This window comes from Elephas maximus, chromosome 25 (assembly GCF_024166365.1).
Source record: "Elephas maximus indicus isolate mEleMax1 chromosome 25, mEleMax1 primary haplotype, whole genome shotgun sequence".
Taxonomy (NCBI): domain Eukaryota; kingdom Metazoa; phylum Chordata; class Mammalia; order Proboscidea; family Elephantidae; genus Elephas; species Elephas maximus.
Window position 1 is genome coordinate 37,178,165 of NC_064843.1, and position 24,183 is coordinate 37,202,347.

Below are 24,183 nucleotides of genomic sequence, written 5' to 3' on the forward strand. Positions count from 1 at the left end.
AGCACAAAAAGAAATTCAACTGAAAAAAAATCAGTTGTACTTTTATACACTAGCAATAAACATTCCAAAGATAAAATTAAGAAAATAGTTCCATTTATAATAGCATTAAAAAAAAAAATACTTAGGAATAAATTTAACGAAAGAAGTGCAAGATGTATACTAAAAGCTACAAAACATTGACAAAAAACTAATATTTAAATAAGTGGAAAGACATTCCATGTTCATGGATCAGAACATTTAATGTTAAGATGACAACACTTCCCAAATTGTTCTAGAGATTCAGCATAATCCCTATCAAAATCCCAGCTGCCTTTTTGCAGAAATTGATAAGTTAATCTTAAAATTTATATGGAAATGCAAGGGACCCCAAATAGTAAGACAATCTTAAAAAAGAGCAAAGCTGGAGGAGTTATACTTTCTGATTCTAAAGCTTACTACAAAGCTATAAGACAGTATGATAATGGCATATGGACAGACATATAGTCTAACGGAATAATATTAAGAATCCAAAAACCCCTTACATTTATGGTCAATTGATTTTCAACAAGGGTGTCAAGATGATGAAACGGGGAAAGAATAACCTTTTCAACAAATGGTGCTAGGACAACTAGACATCCACAGGCAAAAGGAACTCCTACTTCATGCCATATGCAAAAACGAACTCAAAATGCATCATAGACCTAAATGTAAGACCTAAAAAAAACTATTAAATTTGTAGAAGACTCAACAGAATTGAAAACATAGGCTCACAAAAAAACTTGTATACAAATGTTCATAGCAGCACCATTTACAATAGCCAAAAAGTGGAAACAACCCAAACGTCCATCAACTGATGAATGTGGTGTATTTTGTTATATTCACACAATAGAATAGCGTTTAGCCATAAAAAGAACTGAAGTACTGATATACCCTATGACATGGATGATCTGTGAACAGATTATACTAAGTGAAAGAAGCCATTGACAAAAGACCACATATTGTATGATTGCATTATATGAAATGTCCAGAATAGGCAAATTCATAGAAACAAGCTAGATTAGTGGTTGCTTAAGGCTGGGGCAGGGGAGAATGAGGAGTCACTGCTAATTGGTACAGGATTTCTTCTGGGGGAGATGAAAATGTTTTAAAACTAGATTGTGGTGATGGTTGCCTGTGAGCATATTTTAAAAACACTGAATTACGCACTTTAAATAGGTGAACCGTATGGCATGTGAGCTATAGCTCAACAAAGCTTTTCAAAATCTAGCATGTGGTCACGTAACTTAGAAGCATATAGGAGTGAGAAAACATGAGGTAAAATTTGCTTTAAAATATTTTTATAAAAGATAACAGGTAACAAAAGCCCATTAATTATTGAACCTGGGTGATGGGTATATGGGTATTCATTATATCATTCAGAAAAATTTCATAACAAAAAGTCAAGTTAAAAAAAGATAACCTCTTATTAATAGATACAGGTAAGGCCAGAGCCTTTAGAAGCTTCAAGAAGGTGGGGTAGAAAGGAACTTGGAGATCTTGAAGTCAAGTCATTCAGTTAACAGATGGGACCGAAGACAGACAAGGTGGCAGGAAATGAGGAAGTGAGAGGTAGGCAGGGGTCCTCAGGGGTGTGTTTCTTACTTAACAAACAAGACAATCGACCCAGCAGGAGGCTTGGTGCTAGGGGAAGGCAGCACTTACTTGAGTTTCAGCTCCCTGGTGAGCTCATTCTGGGTCTGCTCCAGCTCCTGGCGCTCCTTGATGTGTTCTTCTTGGAGGTCGTGGATCTCAGCCTTCACTGCCTGCAGCTTGGAGAAGAGCTGGAACAGAAGGAAGAAGCAGGTGAAGACAGTGCCCATCCAGAGAACAGAGTTCTTTTCCCCCAAAGTCTCAAGGCAACTCTGCATGGCCTCATTCCTTTTATACCTTTTTGAGTTTTTTGGTCTTGATGTCCACCTCTTGCTGCAATGAGCTGTATGTCTCTTTAAGTTCCAAGGTCTCCTCATCTCGACTTTCCATCTGTTGCTGGATTTCTCTTTCTCGACGTTTCTGAGCAACATCACAAAATTCATTAGTTTTCCCTAGATACCAGATCTACACAAGGATGAGGACTCGGAGCTCCTGGTCAGAGTCTTAGCTTTGAAGGACATCTAAAATGAGAGACATACGCTCTGTAGAATTAACTCACCTCCCCACTCTGTTCCCACAAAAAATGAAAGATTACCTGCTCTGCAATTTCCTGCCGTTTCTGCTCCAGGATTTTCTGCTGTTCATTCGTATGATCCACTATATTTTTCCCTCCAACAAGCAGCTTACTCTCCATGGCCTGAGTGAGAAACAAAGTAGACTCCATCTCACGAATGGTGTCCTTCAGAACACATCTCATCGGGGAGCCCCTAAAAGGGAGAGAGCTCAGGGCCGAGCCAACGGGCAGAGCTGTGCTCAGCTATCCATGTCTTACTCTTCCCATCGCTGGGGGTGGAGCTGGGGGTGGCTTCAGTGGAGGCTTCACCTTGGTGACAGTGAAAATACAGTTTCTCCATACATACATGAATTTCAGCTCTCTAAAAAAAATTTTTGGGTACATGTAGAAATTGCTGTACTGGTGTATGTTCTGTAGTATATATTTTCAACAACAACGAAAATAAAATATATTAAAAAAGAGACGAAAAATCAAGGGGGATTTGTTTGTACAAAATATCAACCCCATTTAAAACATACACACCTACTATGTGCTAGGTACTGGGGACGCAACTGTGCATATAAATCGCAAAGCTTATAGTCCACTGAGGGACACAGGCAACTAAAGAGATTCTTAGCTTATGTTGTCAGATGCCGTTATGAGGGAAAAAACAAAAACCAAACCTGACTCATAGCGACCCTACAGGACAGAGTAGAACTGCCCCATATGGTTTCCAAGGAGCGGCTGGTGGACTCAAACTGCAGACCTTTTGGTTAGCAGCCAAGCTCTTAACCACTGTGCTACCAGGGCTCCCTATGAGGGAAGTACAAAGTAATTAATGGGAGAAGCACACTGGAGGAAGGGAATTCAGACTTTAGTAAGGAGTCAGGGTAAGCATCCTCTCTGAAGGGACATCTACACAGAGTTGAAGTAAAAATAGAATTAGCTAAGAAAAAAAATTTTTTGAGAGTGTAGGAGTAGGAGAGAGTAGTGATACATGAAGCCAGCAAAGCAAGCAGAGGTCAGTTGAAAAACCTCAAAAGCCCTGTTAAGGGAGACTGAATTTCATCCTGAGAGCCTCTGGGACCCACTGACTTGTTTTTTTTAAGAATGGAGGTACAGTCAGATTTGTGTTGTAAAATGCTATTCTGCTGCAGCAGAATGGGAAAAATGGCTGGAAAAGGGCAGGCTGGATGGCAGGCCAGAAAGGAGGCTGTGTGGAGGTCCAGGCTTTACTTGAGCAGTGGGGGTAGCAGGGAGCAAAGTGGATGGGTCCAAGACACCCAGGTGAGGCAGGATTCAGAGGCTGGTATGGGTTGAACCGTGTCTTCCAGAAATATGGGTTGTAAATTCTAACCCCTATACCTGTAGTGGAAGCCCTGGTGGGGTAGTAGTTAAGAGCTATGGCTGCCAACAAAAAGGTCAGCAGTTTGAATCCACCAGGCATTCCTTGGAAACTCTATGGGCAGTTCTATTCTGTCCTATAGAGTCAACTCGACGACAAACAGCAATGGATTTTTATGGGTATACTTATGGATGTAATTCCATTTGGGAACAGGGCTTTCTTTGTTAATGAGGTCATGTCAGTGTAGGTGTGTTTTAAACCAATCACTTTTGACACATAAAAAGAGCAGATCAGGCACAGAAAAGGACTCCTGGTGGTGCAAGAGTTAAGCCCTCACTGCTAATGGAAAGGTTGGTGGCTCCAACCCACATAGCAGCTCCTCAGGAGAAAGACCTGGTGATCTGCGTCCACGAGGATTACAGCCAAGCAAATCCTTGGAGGCAGTTCTACTCCCATCACAGACGGTCTAAATGGATCAAAATCGACTCAACGGCACCTAAGAACAAAAATAACAGACACAGAAGCAAGGAAGCAGAGATGGCAGCAGATAGATGCCGTACCACCTGAAGATCGCCAAGGAACCCAGGAACAGACCCTGAAAAGCGACAAAGACCTTCCCAAGAGCTGACAGGAGAGAGAAAGCCCTCCCCTAGAGCCTATGCCCTGAATTTGGACTTCTAGCCTCCTAAATTGTGAGAAAATTAATTTCTGTTCGTTAAAGCCACCCACTTGTGGTATTCTGTTATAGCAGCACTAAGAAACTAAGACAGCCTTGTGGACTGACTGGGCCACAGGGAGGGGCAGGGGCAGCTAGCAAGGAGAGCTCCTAGAGGTCTGGCTTCACTGAGCTGAGGAAGAAGAAGCAGGCTCTCTGGGTGTCCCAAGGCAGAAGACTATGGGATCTGGATGTTAGGAGACAACTCTGGGCTAGCTTGGGAGCCTTCAGCATTTAAATGGTGGCTGAGGTCACGGGAATGATTTGCAAAAATATGGAATGCAAAAACTGCCACCTTAGTTTTAAAAAACATATGAACATTAACCACAGTCTTACTGCCACCTTTCGGTGAGCCCTTTCAGTCTGTCTCCTCTTCTCTCAAAATGAAGGGGCTGGACTAGATTAGTCAGCCTCCCCTTCTCTCCAGCTCTAGAATTCTTGTATGATTTTACAGCATCCAGGGATTGAGAAAGACAAAAGTAATATCATCTCCCCATAGACAAAATATCTAAGAAGTTGGTGACCTTGAGGTAGTGCTGAGTCTTGTCCCACTCAGCCTCTGAGAGTTCTCAGACACCCCAGGTTGTTTAGGGTCTAGGTGTTCCTGCCCTTAAATAACAGATGGGATCCAAACATCAGCACACAAACCAAATGTGGGCACATCGAGTTACATTTCGAATGCAGGAGTGAGGAGGGGTGAAGTGGCATTTGATATAATCAAATTCCATAATAAGCCCCTTCCTGGAACAAAGTTACCCCCTACTTGTGTTGTGTGTGACTAAATTTTCACATCACATCTAAAGGATTTTAGTCCTGGAGAGGACTTTCAAGACTTTAAGGTCCTTGCCTCTGAAGAAAATATTACCTAGCTCTGTGAAAAGGCTACTGTGAGGCCACAGATAAACACGGTATAGCTTCATGGAGTGGGCGGAGGGAAGTCGAGAAGAGAGCCTTGTTGTTTATAAATTAATAAACATGGATATATTATAGAGCAGAGCCCTGGTGGCACAGTGGTTAAGAGCTACGGCTGCTAACCAAAAGGTCAGCAGTTCAAATCCACCAACCATTCCTGGGAAACCCTATGGGGCAGTTCTACTCTGTCCTACAGGATCACTGAGTGGGAATCAACTCAATAGCAACCAGTTTTTTATGTTATAGAGTAGAAATAAATTTATATAAATTCAATACCCAATGCTTCAAAGGAATTCTGATTTGTGATCAGCCAGTAGCCAAGGCTTCACCCTCAGATCTTCAGGGCCACTTTGTCACTCACCTCTGCCAGTAAAGACCTATGCCACCTGATGGAAAAGTACACTGCCTTCAGAAATAAGACTCAAAACAGTGAGAGCCTCCACACTCTAGAATACTGCTCAGCCGTGGAGGAAAACGAGGCAGACTCAATGAAACATACTGGCTCACAGGGTTGGGAGGACTGACTACAACAGCACATTGTGAGGAAATACTTCGGGGTGACAGAACTGTTCTGCATCTTGTGTAATCAGGGCACTACAAGGTAAAGCCACAATGAAATATCATTTTATGCCCACTATATATATAAAAACTAAAAAAAAAAAAAATTTTTTAGTTTTTATATATATAAAAAGTAAACTCCAATCATCACAAGTGTTGGCAAGCATGAGGAGCAACCAGAACTCATAGCCTGCTGGCAGAAGCTTCAATTCACACAGCCACTTTAGAAAACCATTTGTCATTACCTGGCAAAGCTTAAGCTGCACATACTCTAGGGCCTAACAATGCCAGACAGGAAACTCTTCCACATACACGTTCTCCAGGAGCCAAGGACATGAACATACACAGCCAAAAATACACACAACCCAAACTATCAGGGGAATTGAATACTACTGAATACTTAGAACAGTAATAATGAATAAACCACCGCTACAGGCATCAATATGGATAAAGCTCATGAATTTAATACTGAGCAAATAAAAGTAAATTTCAGCAGTGGGATTCTATTATTCAAAGGTAAAAAATTCTGCGAAACTAAACAATCTTTTACTTAGACATATTTATGTATATGGCAAAACCATAATAAAAGCATGGAAGCAACACTAGGTTTAGGATAATTTTTGCTTCTGTGCGAAAGGAACACAAAGAGCTTCTAAAGGTATGAGTGCTATTCTGTTTCTTACACTGGGTGGTAGGTACATCCACAAAAAAACCAAACCATTGCCGTGGAGTCGATTCCAACTCATAGCGACCCTATAGGACAGAGTAGAACTGCTCCATAGAGTTTCCAAGGAGCACCTGGTGGATTTGAACTGCCGACCTTTTGGTTAGCAGCTGTACCTCTTAACCACTACGCCATCAGGGTTTCTGGTAGGTACATAGGTGTTAGTTTTACTGCTTCTTTATACCTTGCATGCATGTAATTATTATTATTATGAGTTCTTAATATTTAATTTTTAAAAATTTGAAAAAAAATTTTTTTTTTTTTTTTTTTCATTTCAATTCAACAAATGTTTATTGAGTACTGGATGCCATGGAACCACTGGGAATACAAAACTGAAAGAGACATCATATATACAAGAAAAAAAAACAAGCAAACCCATTGCCGTTGACTCCAACTCCTAGGGATCATATATACACATATGTTTTGTTTTGAGGAGCGGGGAGGATGAAACAAAAAGCTCCAAAATGGGAAAAGGCCTAAGGAAGGATATGGTACCTTGATTTTGGCACCCAGCATCTCGGCAGCATCCTTCTCCCGCCGCAGGTCCTCCATCTTCTTCTCCTTCTCCTTCAGCAGCCTCATCTTCTCCTCTGCAACCAAGCTGTGATCCTCTATAATGGCCCGCTTCTCAATCTCCAGTTTTTCTTGCTGTTCCCGCCAATAATCATCTTTATCATCCCCTTCCTCCTCACCCTCTTCTCCCTCCTCCTCCTCCTCTTCCCCACCCCCACCGCTGCCTCCACCTTCCCTCCGCTTCTCCCGCCTCTTCCTTCTGCCAATGGACCGTTTTTCCAGCTGGGCCTTGAGCCGAGCAATCTCTTCCTGAAATTCTCGAAGAAGGGCATCCTTAGGGTCCTCATTGACCCTTGGTTTATTCTTAATGTTTTTGGCACGGTTGGCATATCTCAGAGTGGTCAGAGTCTCTTCTACATTGTAAGAGGCAGGCCCCACGTTGGCCACCATCACAGTTTTAGCATTGCCACCGAGGGAATCTTGGAGAAGCCTAGTAAGCTTTGAGTCCCGGTATGGGATGTGAGTGCTTTTGCCATCCACCAGGGCAGAGATGACATTACCTAAGGCTGAAAGGGAGAGGTTGATCTTGGTCGCTTCCTTCAATCTTTCCCCTTGAGCACCGGTCTTAGCTTGCCGTTCACTGCCAGCAAGATCTACAAGGTTTAATTTCCCCACACGGATATGGTTTTCACCATCAAGGCCTACCTCACTGCACTCAATGGTGATAACAAAAATTGCATGAGAACGTGAACTGTGCTCGTTCATATTGGTAGCACCAACCGAACGGTTCTGGTTCCCCACATTCATCACGTGCTCTATCTCCTTCACACTCTTGGTGACAAAGGAAGACAGGTCTTTCACATACACTCCAGTGTCAGGTCTCTCTTTGAGCTCAAGCCTTTTAGTCTGATCCTTTGAGAGCAGATCTCGGATCTCCTCCTGGTAGATCTCTAAATATGAAGCCCTGACCAGGTATTGTTGATTCTGGGATCGAGAAATGTGGGTGAAGATGTGATCAAACGAGTTAGGGATGACCCCCCTTTTTTCAGGGTCACCACGAACTCCTTCCATTGTGTAGGTTTTCCCAGTCCCAGTTTGTCCATAGGCAAAAATTGTCCCATTGAAACCCTGCAGGACAGAGTCCACAAGCGGTCGGAACGTCTCATCATAGAGTTCAAACTGCTTGGCATTCCAGTCATACACTGCATCAAAGGTGAAGGTCTTGGGCATTTCATGGGCCACTCCTTTGGGGTTCTTCACAGACACCTGCCCCAGCTTCACATCCACATCCACCACCTTGTCGTAGGAAGCAGCCTTTTCCTTGCCATTCATGGGCCGACAGCGAACCACCACCCTGACAGACTCTGAGCTTTTTAACTTTGACATGATGAACTCTAAGCGGGTCAGTTGTGAAGGCTATGAATACAAAATTGTCTCACGATGCTAAGGTCCTAGAAAAGAGCAGAAGTTAGTAAGTACAGTATAAGTGTCATTCTGGGTTGCTTGACAGTAGCTAACACACCCAATACATCTTTATCCCGCTAACCTTCTGACAGCTATATTTAATAACTTTACCACACTGTGTATTTCCTTGTGGGTTTGTAACTAGTTTCAGGAGGAAAAACAAAACCTTCACTAATATTGTTAACTAGACTGCCCCCTCTTTAACCATCATTTTCTCTTACACTACAGGCTGAAGTGGCTGGAAATCTTTTAAAAGACTAAGAGATCTCATACCCCGTTGAACTTTAAAACACACATACCCTTTGGCTTAGCAATTATATTTCTAAGACTTCATCCTACAGATACATCTTGTACAAAGACATATGTACAATGCTATTTGTTTGTAACCCTGCGGTAGCAATAGGCTGCAGACAATCCCAATTCCCATCAAGAGGGAGCTGATCAAATAATTAAATATATTTAATATATACAGTGGAAGTGTATGCAGTTTTTAAAATGAGTGTAAACTGAATGTAATACTATACCAAAATATAGTGTTAATTGAAAAAATAAGTGAGGAACAGTGTGTAAAAAGGATATATGTGAGGCGGGGCCAAGATGGCAGAGTAGTCAGACACTTCTGGTAAACCCTCTTGCAACAATGACCCAAAAAAACAAGTGAAACGATTACATTTATGACAAGCTAGAAGCCCTGAACATTAAAGGCAAAGTTAGAAAATGACTGAGCAGTAGAGGGTGGGGAGAGACAGGTCAGAAGCGGAGAGGGGTTGCTAGACCTGAATCGCCAGGAACCTCAGACTGTGGTGGGCTGGTGGTAGCGTTCGGCTGCAGTTTCCTCAGGGAGAAACAGCCAGCCGCACAGCCTATGCACACCTCTGGAACCAGAGAAGAACAGCGCTGTCAACAAAAGCTAAGTACTTATATGTATTTTACTGTGCCCCCAGCCCCGAAGCTGGCTTCAGTGGCTGTCAATTTCCCTGGGCCTGAGACAGGTCCTGCAATGCACCCTGAGCCATTCTCCCGGCCTTGGAGAGGGAATAAATTCACAATTGGGAAAAGATAATCTGCCAGCTCCACTAACCTGGGGAGCTCAGGACAGAAGCAGCTCCTGTTCAGACATGAACAGTCTGTGGACTTTGAATACCTTTCCCCCCTGCAGGGACCTGTGTGGGCCAATTTCAGGAGAACAGGCCCTTGTTGGCAGGCTGTAATTGTTTCAGCTATGCGGTGGAGAGGTAGGTGTTTGATGTTTGATCCCGCTTTGCCTATTAAACAAGGTCCTCACCTACTCACATCAGAAGCCTAAGGACTGGTAGCTCCATTCAGGTCATCCAGCTACCTGCAACAGGGGTCCAAGGGTAACTGGTACCTCCCAGTCCTTACAACCAAAAGCACTGGGTGACCAAGGTCCGTCTGCAGAACCTGCCCACCTGTGCACTCTTGGGAACAGGGACACGCTTTCCTCACAGACACTTGGGAGACAGTTGTCAGCCCTCTGCCTTCTTCAGAGCATGACCCCTGATGCAACCAGATACTGGTACTTACACCAATCACCCCTGCCCCTCTAAGACTGTAGGACAGAGTCTGTACCACACACTTGATGACCAACTACATGGACACCTGAGCTGAATCCATACAACAAAAGTGAATGGACTCCTATGCTCAAATACCTGGTAACAGCTCTAGCCATCTGGTGACAGGACTTTAGAGCTTCAAAGGCAAAAATAATCAAGCTAGCTCACTCAAGCAACCTATTTGGACATATGAAAACAAAACAAAGCAAGGAGCTAGGATACAGGAAGCAAGCATAAAATAAACGAATACAATAACTTATAGATAGCTTGGAGACAACACTCAATATCAAGTCACATAAAGAAGCAGACCATGATCGCTTCAACAAGCTCTCAAAACAAACAATCAAGGGATCTTCTGGATGAAGGTGCCTTCCGGGAATTACCGGATGGAGAATACAAAAGATTAATATACAGAACTCTTCGAGACATCAGGAACGAGATCAAGAAGGAGATCAGGCAATAAGCAGAACAAGCCAAGGAACACAAAGTTAAAGTAGTTGAAGAAATTAAAAAGCTTATTCAAGAACATAATTAAAAATTTAATGAGCTGCAAGAATCCACAGAGAGACAACAACCAGAAATTCAGAAGATTAACACTAAATTACAGAATTAGACAACTCAATAGAAAGTCAGAGGAGAATTGAGCAAATTGAAGGCAGAACTGGTGAGACTGAACAAAAGGCACTTGGTACCAATATATTTGAAGAAAAATCAGATAAAAGGATTTAATAAAATGAAGAAACCCTAAGAATCATGTGGGACTCTATAAAGAGAAACAACCTACGAGTAACTAGAGTACCAGAACAGGGAGGGATAACAGAAAATACAGAGAATTGTTGCAGATTTATTGGCAGAAAACTTCCCTGATATCGTGAAAGATGAGAAGCTATCTATCCAAGATGCTCATTGAACTCCACATAAGGTAGATTTTAAAAGAAAGTCACCAAGACATATTATAATCAAACTTGCCAAAACCAAAGATAAAGAGAGAATTTTAAGAGCAACTAGAGATGAACGAAAAGTTACCTACAAAGGAGAGTCAATACGAATAAACTCGAACTACTCAGCAGAGATCATCAAGCTAGAAGGAAATGGGATGACTTATATAACGCACTGAAGGAAAAAAATTGCCAGCCGAGAATCATATATAAAGCAAAGCTGTCTGTCAAATATGAAGACGAAATAAGGACATATCCAGATAAACAGAAGTTTAGGGAATTCTTAAGAACCAAAACAAAATTCCAAGAAATACTAAAGGGAGTTCTCTGGTTAGAAAATCAATAATATCATATATGAACCCAAGACTGGAACACTGGACAGAGTAATAACATGTTAACCCAGATAAGGAAATCACAAAAATAAATCAAGATAAAAAAATGCTCAAAACAGGGAAACAGCGATGTCATTATGTAAAAAAAGACAACATTAAAACAATAAAGAGAGGCTAAGAAATGTGAAATAGATCTTTCATAAGGAGAGGAAGCCAAGGTGATACAAAGAAATAAAAGTTAGGTTTAAACTTAGAAAAATAGGGTTAAATATTAAGGTAACCACAAAGGAGACTAACAATCCTACTCATCAAAATAAAATACCAGAAAAAAATAGAGACTCAGCAGAAACAAAATCAACAACAATGAATGAGAGGAACAGACAAGATATAAAGATAAGCTACTCAGCACAAAAAATTAAGTGGGAAAAAGAAACTGTCAACAACACACAAAAAAAGACATCAAAACGACAGCACTAAGCTCATAACTATCCATAATGACGCTGAATGTAAATGGACTAAAGGCACCAATAAAGAGACAGAGTGGCAGAGTGGATAAAAAAACACAATCCATCTATATGCTGCCTACAAGAGACACACCTTAGACTTAGAGACACAAACAAACTAAAACTCAAAAGATGGAAAAAATATATCAAGCAAACAACAATCAAAAAAGAGCAAGAGTGGCAATATTAATTTCTGACAAAATAGACTTTAAAGTTAAATCCACCACAAAGAGTAAGAAAGGACACTACATAATGATTAAAGAGACAATATGCCAGGAGGATACAAAAAAAAAAAAAAAACCAGTGCCCTCGAGAGGATATAACCATGGGGTTAAATATTTATGCACCTAATGACAGGGCTATAAGATACATAAAACAAACTCTAACAGCACTGAAAAGTGAAATAGACAGGGCCACAATTATAGTAGGAGACTTCAACACACCACTTTTGGTGACGGACAGAAGCTCAATAAAGACACCAAAGATCTAAATGCCACAATCAACCAACTTGACCTCACAGACGTACACAGAATACTCCACCCAACAGCAGCCAGGTATACTTTCTTTTACAACGCACATGGAATATTCTCTAGAATGGTCCACATATTAGCTCATAAAGCAAGCCCAGGCAGAATCTAAGACATCAAAATACTACAAAGCATCTTCTCTGACCATAAGGCCATAAAAGTGGAAATCAATAACAGAAAAAGCAGAGAAAGAAAATCAAACACTTGGAATCTGAACAACACTCTGCTCAAAAACAACTGGGTTATAGAAGACATCAAGGATGGAATAAAGAAATTCATAGAATCCAATGAGAATGAAAACAATTCCTTCCTATCAGAACCTTTGGGACACAGCAAAAGCAGTACTCAATTTAAATCAATAAATGCACACATACAAAAAGAAGAAAGGGCCGAAATCAAAGAATTATCCCTACAACTTGAACAAATAGAAAGAGAGCAACAAAAGAAACCTTCAGGCACCAGAAGAAAGCAAATAATAAAAATTAGAGCAGAATTAAATAAAATAGAGAAGAGAAAAGAATTGAAAGAGTTAACAAGACCAAAAGGTGGTTCTTTGAAAAACTTCACAAAATTGATAAACCATTGGCCAAACTGACGAAAGCAAAACGGGAGAGGAAGCAAATAGCCTGAATAAGAAATAAGATGGGCAATATTACAACATACCTAACTGAAATTAAAAGAATCATATCAGATTACTATGAAAAAATTGTACTCTAACAAATTTGAAAACCTAGAAGAAATGGACAAATTTCTAGAAACATCCCACCTACCTAAACTAACACAAACAGAGGTAGAACTAAAAAAACCTATAACAAAAGAAAAGATTGAAAAGGTAATCAAAAACCTCCCAACAAAAAAAAAGCCCTGGCCCCAACAGCTTCACTGCAGAGTTCTACTAAACTTTCAGAGAAGAGTTAAAACCACTACTACTAAAGGTATTTCAGAGCATAGAAAAGGACAGAATACTTCCAAACTCATTCTATGAAGCCAGTAAATTCCTGACACTGAAACCGGGTAAAGATACCACACACACACAAAAAAGACAATTATAGACCTATGTAATTTTTATAGATGCAAAAGTCCTCAAAAACATTCTGGCCAATAGAATTCAACAACATATCCAAAAATAATTCACCATGACCAAGTGGGATTCATACTAGGTAACCAGGGATGGTTCAACATTAGAAAAACAATTAATGTAATCCATCGTATAAATAAAACAAAAGACAAAAACCACATGATCTTATCAATTGATGCAGAAAAGGCATTTGACAAAGTTCAACACCCATTCATGATAAAAACTCTCAGCAAAATAGGAATAGAAGAAAAATTCCTCAACATAATAAAGCACATTTATACTAAGCCAACAGCCAACATTATCCTAAATGGAGAGACTCTGAAAGCATTCCCCTTGAGAATTTATCACCACTCTTATTCAACGTTGTGCTCGAGGTCCTAGCAAGAGCAATTAGGCTAGATAAAGAAATAAAGGGCATCCAGATTGGTAAGGAAGAAGTAAAAGTATCTCTATTTGCAGATGACATGATCTTATACACAGAAAACCCTAAAGAATCCTCAAGAAAACTACTGAAACTAATAGAAGAGTTCAGCAGAGTATCAGGATACAGGATAAACATACAAAAATCAGTTGGATTCCTCTACACCAACAAAAAGAACACTGAAGAGGAAATCACCAAATCAATACCATTTACAGTAGCCCGCAAGAAGATAAAATACTTAGGAATAAGTCTTACCAGAGACATAAAAGACCTATACAAGCAAGGTAAGCACAGGCTTGTTTGTGCTTACTTGCTAATCTGTAGTGACCAATTTCACATGCATTTCACCAGATATTCGCATTAGCCCTGTACGACTAACTGCCCACACAAACCATGGCCTCATATACCCCGAGACCAGAAGAACTAGATGATGCCTGGCTACCACTACTGACCATTCTGATCAGGGCCTAATAGACAGACCCTGATAGAATGGGAGGAAAATGTAGAAAAAAACTCAAATTCTTAGAAAGTTCAGGCTAACTGGACCAGTAGAGGCTAGAGGAATCCCTGAGACGATCACCCTGAGATATGCTTTAAACCTTAAACTGAAATTATTCTGAGATCACCTTTTAGCTAAATATCAGATTGGCTCATAAAGAATATCACCTTCTTTAAGAAAAATCATCTATAGGAGACCATACCAAAAACCCACTGCCGTCAAATCGATTCCAACTCGTAGCGACCCCGTAGGACAGAGTAGAACTGCCCCATTGAGTTTCCAAAGAGCGCCTGGCGGATTCGAACTGCCAACCTCTTGGTTAGCAGCCATAGCACTTAACCACTACGCCACCAGGGTTTCCTATAGGAGACCAAATGGTCAAAAATTACTCTAAAGCAAAGATGAGACGGTAAAGGGTCAGGGAAACGAGTGCTGGAAATGGTACAATCAGAACGGAATAAGTGACAATGATGGCACGTTGTGAAATATGTAACCAATAAAAAACTGAATAATTTGTGTAGAAATTTAAAAAAAAAAAGAAATTGTTAAATAGAAACCTAATTTACTGTGTAAACTTTCATCTTAAACACAATAAAATATTCATTAAAAAAAAAAGACCTATACAAAGAAAACTACGAGACACTACTGTAAGGAACCAAGAGAGACCTAAACCAAAAAAAAAAAAAAACCCAAACATAGTGCCATCGAGTCAATTCCACCTCATAGCAACCCTATAGGACAGAGTAGAACTGCCCCCATAGAGTTTCCAAGGAGCGCCTGGCAGATTCAAACTGCTGACCCTTTGGTTAGCAGCTGTAGCACTTAACCACTATGCCACCAAGGTTTCCAAGAGACCTATGTAAGTGGAGAAACATACCTTGCTCATGGATAGGAAGACTTAGCATTGGAAAAATGTTTATTCTACCAAAAGTCGTCTATAGATATAATGCAATTCTGATCCAAATTCCAACAACATTTTTTAATGAGATGGAGAAAAAAATCACCAACTTCATATGGAAGGGAAAGAGGCCCTGGATAAGTAAAGCATTACTAAAACAGAAGAACAAAATGGGAGGCCTCATGCTACCTGATTTTAGAATCTATTATACTGCCACAGTAGTCAAAATAGCTTGGTACCAGTACAATAACAGATACACAGACCAATGGAAAAGAATTGAGAATCCAGACATAAACCCACCCACATATGAGCAGCTGATAATTGACAAAGGACCAAAGTCAGTTAAATGGGGAAAAGACAGTCTCTTTAACAAATGGTGCTGGCATAGCTGGATATCCATCTGCAAAAAAATGAAACAAGACCCATACCTCACTCCATGCACAAAAACTAACTCAAAATGGATCAAAGACCTAAATATAAAATCTAAAACGATAAAGATCATGGAAGAAAAAATAGGGACAACATTAGGAGCCCTAATACATGGCATAAACAGTATAGAAAACATTATAAAGAATGTAGAAGAAAAGCTTAATACTTGGGAGCTCCTAAAAATCAAACACCTACGCTCATCCAAATACTTCACCAAAGGAGTAAAAACACTACCTACGGACTGGGAAAAAGATTTTAGCTATGACATTTCTGATCAGCGCCTGATCTCTAAAATCTACATGATACTGCAAAAACTCAACTGCAAAAAGACAAATAACCCAATTAAAAAATGGGCGAAAGATATGAATAGACACTTCACTAAAGAAGATATTCAGGTAGCTAAGAGATACATGAGGAAATGTTCACGATCATCAGCCATTAGAGAAATGCAAATCAAAACTACAATGAGGTTTCACCTCATTCCAACAATGCTGGCATTAATCCAAAAAACACAAACTAATAAATGTTGGAGAGGCTGTGGAGAGATTGGAACACTTATACACTGCTGGTGGGAATGTAAAATGGTACAACCACTTTGGGAATCGATTTGGCACTTCCTTAAAAAGCTAGAAATAGAACTACCATACGATCCAGCAATCCCACTCCTTGGAATATATCCTAGAGAAATAAAAGCCTTTACACGAACAGATACATGCACACCCATGTTTACTGCAGCACTGTTTACGATAGCAAAAATATGGAAGCAACCAAGGTGCCCATCAACGGATGAATGGATAAATAAATTATGGTATATTCACACAATGGAATACTACGCATCAATAATGAACAGTGAGGAATCTGTGAAACATTTCATAACATGGAGGAATCTGGAAGGCATTATGCTGAGTGAAATTAGACAGTTGCAAAAGGACAAATATTGTATAAGACCACTATTATAAGAACTTGAGAAATAGTTTAAACTGAGAAGAAAACATTCTTTTGTGGTTACAAGAGGGGGGAGGGAGGGTGGAAGAGGGGCATTCACCAATTAGTAGATAAGACCTAAAAGACCTACTTTAGGTGAAGGGAAAGACAGCACACAATACAGGGGAGGTCAGCACAATTGGACTAAGCCAAAAGCAAAGAAGTTTCCTGAATAAACGGAATGCTTCAAAGGCCAGCATAGCAGGGGCAGGGGTCTGGGGACCATGGTTTCAGGGGACATCTAAGCCAATTGGCATAATAAAATTTATTAAGAAAACATTCTGCATCCCACTTTGAAGAGTGGCGTCTGGGGTCTTAAACCTTAGCAAGCAGCCATCTAAGATGCGTCAATTGGTCTCAACCCACTTGGAGCAAAGGAGAATGAAGAACACCAAGGACACAAGGCAATTACGTGCCCAAGAGACAGAAAGGGCCACATGAACCAGAGACTACATCATCCTGAGACCAGAAGAACTGGATGGTGCCCGGCTACAACCGATGACTGCCCTGACAGGGAACACAACAGAGTACCCCTGAGGGAGCAGGAGAGCAGTGGGATGCAGACCCCAAATTCTCGTAAGACCAGACTTAATGGTCTGACTGAGACTAGAAGGACCCCGGTGGTCATGGCCCCCAGACCTTCTGTTGGACCAGGACAGCAACCATTCCCGAAGTCAACTCTTCAGACATGGATTGGACTGGACAATGGGTTGGAGAGGGATGCTGGTGAGGAGTGAGCTTCTTGGATCAGGTGGACACTTGAGGCTATGTTGGCATCTCCCGCCTGGAGGGGAGATGAGACAGTGGAGGGGGTTAGAAGCTGGTGAAGTTGACAGGAAAAGACAGTGTGGAGGGAGAGAGCGGCCTGTCTCATTAGGGGGAAAGTAATTGGAAGTGCGTAGCAAGGTGTATATGGGTTTCTGTGTGAGAGACTGACGATTTGTAAACTTTCACTTAAAGCACAATAAAAATTATTTTAAAAAAGTATACGAAACATTATGAACAATACAGAAGAGAAACTAGATAACTGGGAGCTCCTAAAAATCAAACACTTATGCTCATCCAAAGACTTCACCAAAAGAGTAAAAAGATTACCTACTACAGACTGAGAAAAAGTTTTTAGCTATGACATTTCCGATCAGCATCTGATCTCTAAAATCTACGTGATACTGCAAAAACTCAACTATAAAAAAACAAATAACCTAATTAAAAAATAGGCAAAGGATATGAACACACACTTCACTAAAGAAGACATTCGGGTAGCTAACAGATACATGAGGAAATGCTCAGGATCATTAGCCATTAGAGAAATGCAAATGAAAACTACAATGAGATTCCATCTCACTCCAACAAGGCTGGCATTAATCCAAAAAACACAAAATAATAAATGGTGGAGAGGTTGTGGAGAGACTGGAACACTTACTTACACACTGCTGGTGGGACTATAAAATGATACAACCACCTTGGGAATCGATTTGGCAATTCCTTAAAAAGCTAGAAATAGAACTACCATACGATCCAGCAATCCCACTCCTTGGAATATACCCTAGAGAAATAAGAGCCTTTACACGAACTCATATATGCACACCCATGTTTACTGCAGCATTGTTTACAATAGCAAAAAGATGGAAGCAAGCAGGGTGCCCAACAATGGATGAATGGATAAATTATGGTGCAGTCACACAACAATAAAGAACAAGGATGAATCCGTGAAACATTTTATAACATAGAAGAATCTGGAAGGTATTATGCTGAGTGAAACCAGTCAGTTGCAAAAGGACAAATATTGTATGAGACCACTATTATAAGAACTTGAGAAATAGTTTAAACTGAGAAGAAAACATTCTTTTGTGGTTACAAGAGGAGGGAGGGAGGGAGGGAGGGTGGGAGAGGGGCATTCACCAATTAGATAGTAGATAAGAATACTTTAGGTGAAGGGAAAGAGAGCACACAACACAGGGGAGGTCAGCACAATTGGACTAAACCAAAAGCAAAGCAGTTTCCTGAATAAACTGAAAGCTTCAAAGGCCAGCGTAGCAGGGGCGGGGGCTTGGGGACCATGGTTTCAGGGGACATCTAAGACAACTGGCATAATAAAATCTAGTAAGAAAACATTCTGCATCCCACTTTGGAGAGTAGCATCTGAGGTCTTAAACGCTAGCAAGTGGCCATCTAAGATAAATCAATTTGTCTCAACCCACCTAGAGCAAAGGAGAATGAAGAACACCAAAGGCACAAGGTAATTATGAGCCCAAGAGACAGAAAGGTCCACATAAACGAGAGACTACATCAGCCTGAGCCCAGAAGAACTAGACGGTGCCCAGCTACAACTGATGACTGCCCTGACAGGGAACACAACAGAGAACCCGAGGGAGCAGGAGAGCAGTGGGATGCAGATCTCAAATTCTCATAAAAAGACCAGTCTTAATGGTCTGACTGAGACTAGAAGGACCCCGGAGATCATGGTCCCCAGACCTTCTGTTAGCCCAAGACAAGAACCATTCCCAAAGCCAACTCTTCAGACAGGGATTAGACTGGACTGTGGGATAGAAAATGATACTGGTGAGGAGTGAGCTTCTTGGATCAAGCAGACACATGAGACTATGTGGGCAGCTCCTGTCTGGAGAAGAGATGAGAGGGCGGAAGGGGTCAGAAGCTGGCCAAATGGACACGAAAACAGAGAATGCAGGGAAGGAGTCTGCTGTCTCATTAGAGGGAGAACAACCGGGAGTATATAGCAAGGTGTATGTAAGTTTTTGTATGAGAGACTGACTTGGTTTGTAAACTTTTACTTAAAGCACAATAAAAATTTTTTTAAATCACAATAAAATATATATGCTCTACTAGTGGTTCTCAGAATTGGTCCTTAACCAGCAGCATTAGCATCACCTGGAAACTTGTTAGAATGGAAATTCTCAGCAGAGGTTCAGACCAGACCAAACCTGTTCAATGCCCTGGTTTGTTCACAGCTTCTTTTCATTTCAAGGTGACTGGCCCCTGAACTACAACTTCGGCCTATCCCCTTGCGCATTTCCTTTCCATTTCAACAGAGGCTTGCCTGAGAAAGTTGGCGTAGGGGCAAAACGAAAACCTCAGCACCTCAGCCTCATTGGTGGAGGCCTCTGCTGTAGGGCAAAGGTCCGGGTCAAACAAGACCCTAGACTTGAAGGAGTAAAGGAAATGTGAGGGGAGCAGAGGATGGGTCAGAGGAGAGCTGATTCTTCTGCATTACATGTCCTGGAGGAGGCACAGCTGTCCAACTTTTATACCTATCAAAACAAGGTGAGCCCAAGTCTGCTTAAAAAAAAAAAGCCTGCAGCCAGTTGACCTGACCTTGATGTTTACCTGCTTCTGTTCCAGCCCTGTACATATCTCTTGAGCACTGCAAAACAAAGGAATAATAGTGACCTACATTAATCTTTAAAAAGAAAGGAATTCCCAGTGCGCGAGTCCCCTTAATTAAACCCCCTCGACTCTAAACACAGAGCACCATTTCTTTTCTGAACTCGCCGAGCTACGCTAAGCTAGTCATGTATTAAAAAAAAAAATTTTTTTTGTATTATTTCAGGAAGATGGTCTAATTTAATTTCCTGCCACCAGGGCTTAAAATCTTACTCTGGGTCCTCCTCAAAGGATAGGGTTTTCTTGGAAGGATGCCCTGATACTCTTTATTACATTCCTTATTCTTCTTTTAGCGGGTCTAATTACAGAGTGATAAATCTTTAAAGGAACCCAGAGCGTTGCCAGGAAAGAAGAACCACAGGTCAGCAGCTCATCACCTTTATCCTGGGTACCTTTTCTGCTAGAACTTGTCATTCCCATGTTACCACCACCATTTGAATGGCTCTTACTTGTGAAAAACTGAGTTCCCTCCACCTCGTCTTTTTTTTTTTTTTTTATTGTGCTTTAAGTGAAAGCTTACAAATGAAGTCAGTCTCTCATACAAAACCTTATCTTTTGTCTGAAGAAATCAGCTGCTCGTTTCTCACAGCAGTACACTCTTCCAGATTGTTTTCCAAGTCTTTCATGCTTGATTCAAGCATCTTCACCTATGCTAGTTATATAGTCTTACCTCAAAATTCTAGAGCTAGATGTGAACTGGATTCTAAATAACTGTTGGCTTCCTATGGATTCTAGGACAGAGGTCGCAAAATGGTCATATTCTACCTGAAGCATTTTATATGGTCCACTTGTTGTTTTAAAAAAACAAAAAAACCCAGCAATTCCACCTCTAGGTACATGTCCTGGTGAAAAACCCTTTCACATCCATACAACAAGGAAACGTGGATAAGGATGCTTCCTGAAGCATAATCACAATAACGGAAAAAATTTAATGTCTATTTATAGGGGAATGAAAAAAAAAAAACAAACCCAGTCCCGTCGAGTCAACTCTGACTCATAGTGACCCTACAGGACAAAGCAGAACTGCCCCATAGAGTTTCCAAGGAGCACCTGGCGGATTCAAACTGCTAACCCTTTGGTTAACAGCCGTAGCGCTTAACCAGTATGCTACCAGGGTTTCCTGTAGGGGAAGAGAAAAATAAAATATGGTATACTCATGTTACAGACAGTATACTACTTTGTAGTTAAAAAAGAACAAAACTAGAGGAAGAGCTAACAAACTTAAGGCCCACAAGCCCGTAGCCTGTTTTTGTAAATACAGTTTTATTGGAATACAGCAACACTCATTTGCTTAAAAAAATGGGCTGGAAGGGTACACAACAATTCATGAGCAGCTGTCTGAGCTGAGGGAGTGCAGGAAACGGGACTGGTGTGGAAAGGATATTTCAACTTTATCTGTAATATTTTATCATTTCTCTTAATAAAAAAAAAATCTGGGGAAGGAGGCTTGAAGCACATAAGAGAAAATGCCAACAACAGTCAATTCTAAAGGTTTCTTATTCTCTGGCTCTTTTAAAATTTTACATTAAAAAAAAAAAAAACAGATTTTCTGCTTCTCTGGAAGAACAGAAATACCTGACAGTCCTTAGTCCATGCCCCCTGGTAGCAATGGGAACTGAGCAACAGCTGCCCCTTTGGGGAACCCAGATTCTCCAATGCTCTCTACTGTCTCACACCCAGCATGCCTTTGCTCATTCATAGCTCCTGGCTGGCTCCTGTAGGCATCCCCATCTTTGACCAAATTCATGTATACATGACCTGAGTAAGAAAAGCGTGCCACGCTAGTCCATCTTTTTAAATGACATTTACTGAGGCTCTATAACGACGTGGAAAATGCTTATGGTAATCAAAAAGCAGTCTGCAAAACTGAATGACAGCAGCATGCAGTCATAATTACATAAAAATAAGAAAGTCATCAAACATCAAGAATATCCACTTTTGATGATGGAGCTATGGGTGATTTCTCCTGCACTTCCAATGTTTCTGTATTTTCCAAATTTTCTTTAATGAACACATAGTACCTTCGAATGGGAAAAAATAAGGCCTGGCAATTCACCAGGAACAGTTCTGCAAGGAAGCACAATCTGCAGGGACACAGAGTGCAAACTAATGCATCTCTCATCAATGCATCCCAACTCAATGTCCTCTCTAGTATCAGACCAGGCAACCGCCTGCCAACTGTACGGCCGGGAATTCAAGGACTCTGAGTGTCTGAAATGCAGCTCCAGCCACAGATCACAACACAGTCCATGAACCATCAGAAGAACACTGCAACACCCGGCTATTAACCAGCCCAAACCAACTTGCTTCTCAGGCTTCTCTCAGGGGAAGGCTGTTTTTACTCTGTATCCACCTCATCACTATCAACACTACTACTCTGTTTCACAACTGTTTCTACTTGTTTTGAAGTATCAGGCCTCCCTGTTTGCAATCCCTGAACCACACCAAGAAAGCAAGTTCATTGCTCTTTGGTTCCTAGAATGGTCAGTTACCGCAAGGGAGTTACACAATTTTCAAACAAGATATTCATCTCCAGTTGAAAAATACCACCACAACCCCACAGGACTTTTAAAATGACATGGAATTTGTGTTAAGGAAATAGTTCTACACTTACTTATATTACATAAAATATATCTGGGGGGACACACAAGAGCCATATAACAACACTGGTTGCCTATAAGGGAAAGAGCTGGGTGGCTGAGGGCCAAGGGGGGGTGGAAGATTTTATGTTGTGTACCTTTTAATACCCCTTAAATTTTGCATCATGAATGTATTAAACCGGTAACCCACTGCCATCAAGTTGATTCCGATTCATAGAGACCCTACAGGAAAGGGCAGAACTACCCCATAGGGTTTCCAAGGAGTGGCTGGTGGATTCAAACTGCCAACGCTTTTGATGAGCAGCCTGAGGTCTTAACGAATGTGCAATCAAGGCTCCTGTAAATGTATTACCTAGTCAAAAAATACGAGAAACATTTTTAGTGAAATTAAGTAAACTAATATCCATCCAGGTATTCAGCTCACTTTTCCCTCCATTTCGTCTACCCATTCATAAAATTTTTACCAACCACTATGAATATAGAGGTCCCTGAGTAGTACAAGTGGTTTGTGCTTGACTACTAAGCTAAAGGTTGGCAGTTCAAACCCACCCAGAGGCAAGACAGAAAAAAGGCCCAGCAATCTGCTTCTGTAAAGATTACAGCCAAGAAAACCCTATGGAGCAGTTCTACTCTGTAACACACAGGGTCGCTACGAGTCAGAATCGATTCGACGGCAATATATTTGGTTTGGTGTGTTGGTATGACTATAAGGCACTTTAAAAAAAAAAAGTGTTTTAATTGATGAACTAAGGGACCTAGCAGTAAAACTACCTGTCCCAACTTTATGGTGAAGCTTCATAAAAAAGCTGCTGTGAGTACCATGGCATGAAATTTTTAACTTTCTAATGTTAACGTAATATGTCATCTAGCCTTGGTCCCAAATGGCATTCAGAGCAAATACGTCAAAATAACAGATTAATGTATGATGCTCCATTATCATTACAGGCACTGTTTATAAATACAGTATCTTTTTTTTTTTTAGCCAAACAACTGTGTAAACTGCCTAAAAAGTTTCAAATGTTCTCTATAATACATAAAAGCCACAACTTATCTGAGGACAATTGAGCAATCAATATCAAAAGTTGAGATGTACACTTGTTATTTCTGTTGATGGGAAATATAACATCAAATGTGGGTGAAGTGTAAACAGCCTTACCAAGGTAAATGATGTCACCAAGAAATATGTGAAAAAAAAAGGACGTTTTTGGTAAATGCTATGACATATATGACTGTGCAGCAACTAAAAAATAGGAGTGTGGTTACATGTGTCTGTATGCATACAAGTGTATAGGTATGTATATGTGTGTGTATACGTGGGCATTATCAATTTATCTATATGCGGATGTATATATAGGTAAGTACATGAATCCATATATATTCATATATTAGAACACATGGGGGCACAAACACAGATACTTCTTAGATTTAACCAAATACCTTGTGGGATTGGTTTATAGGGTCTGAAGGCTTAGGACCACAGTCTCGTGGGATAACTCAGTCAACTGTCATAATATAGTACGTAAAGTTTATGTTCTACATCCTAGTTTGGTGAGTAGTATCTGGGGTTTTAAAAGCTTGTGAGCAGCCATCTAAGAGACAACTATTA

At 40.7% G+C, this 24,183-nt stretch overlaps 1 protein-coding gene across 2 annotated transcripts in view; it reads right to left on the reverse strand.

Moving 5' to 3' along the window:
• The window catches only part of KIF3B (kinesin family member 3B), a 69,029-nt gene that overhangs the window by 20,892 nt on the left and 23,954 nt on the right, over nt 1–24,183 (reverse strand). For both annotated transcript variants that reach the window (XM_049869193.1, XM_049869194.1), the window contains 4 exons: nt 6,911–8,379; nt 2,204–2,305; nt 1,906–2,028; nt 1,681–1,799 (listed from right to left, as the gene is read on the reverse strand). In XM_049869193.1, coding sequence (XP_049725150.1) covers nt 1,681–1,799; nt 1,906–2,028; nt 2,204–2,305; nt 6,911–8,314 — 1,748 coding nt within the window. In that variant the 5' untranslated portion in view covers nt 8,315–8,379. The remainder of the gene's footprint in view (nt 1–1,680; nt 1,800–1,905; nt 2,029–2,203; nt 2,306–6,910; nt 8,380–24,183) is intronic.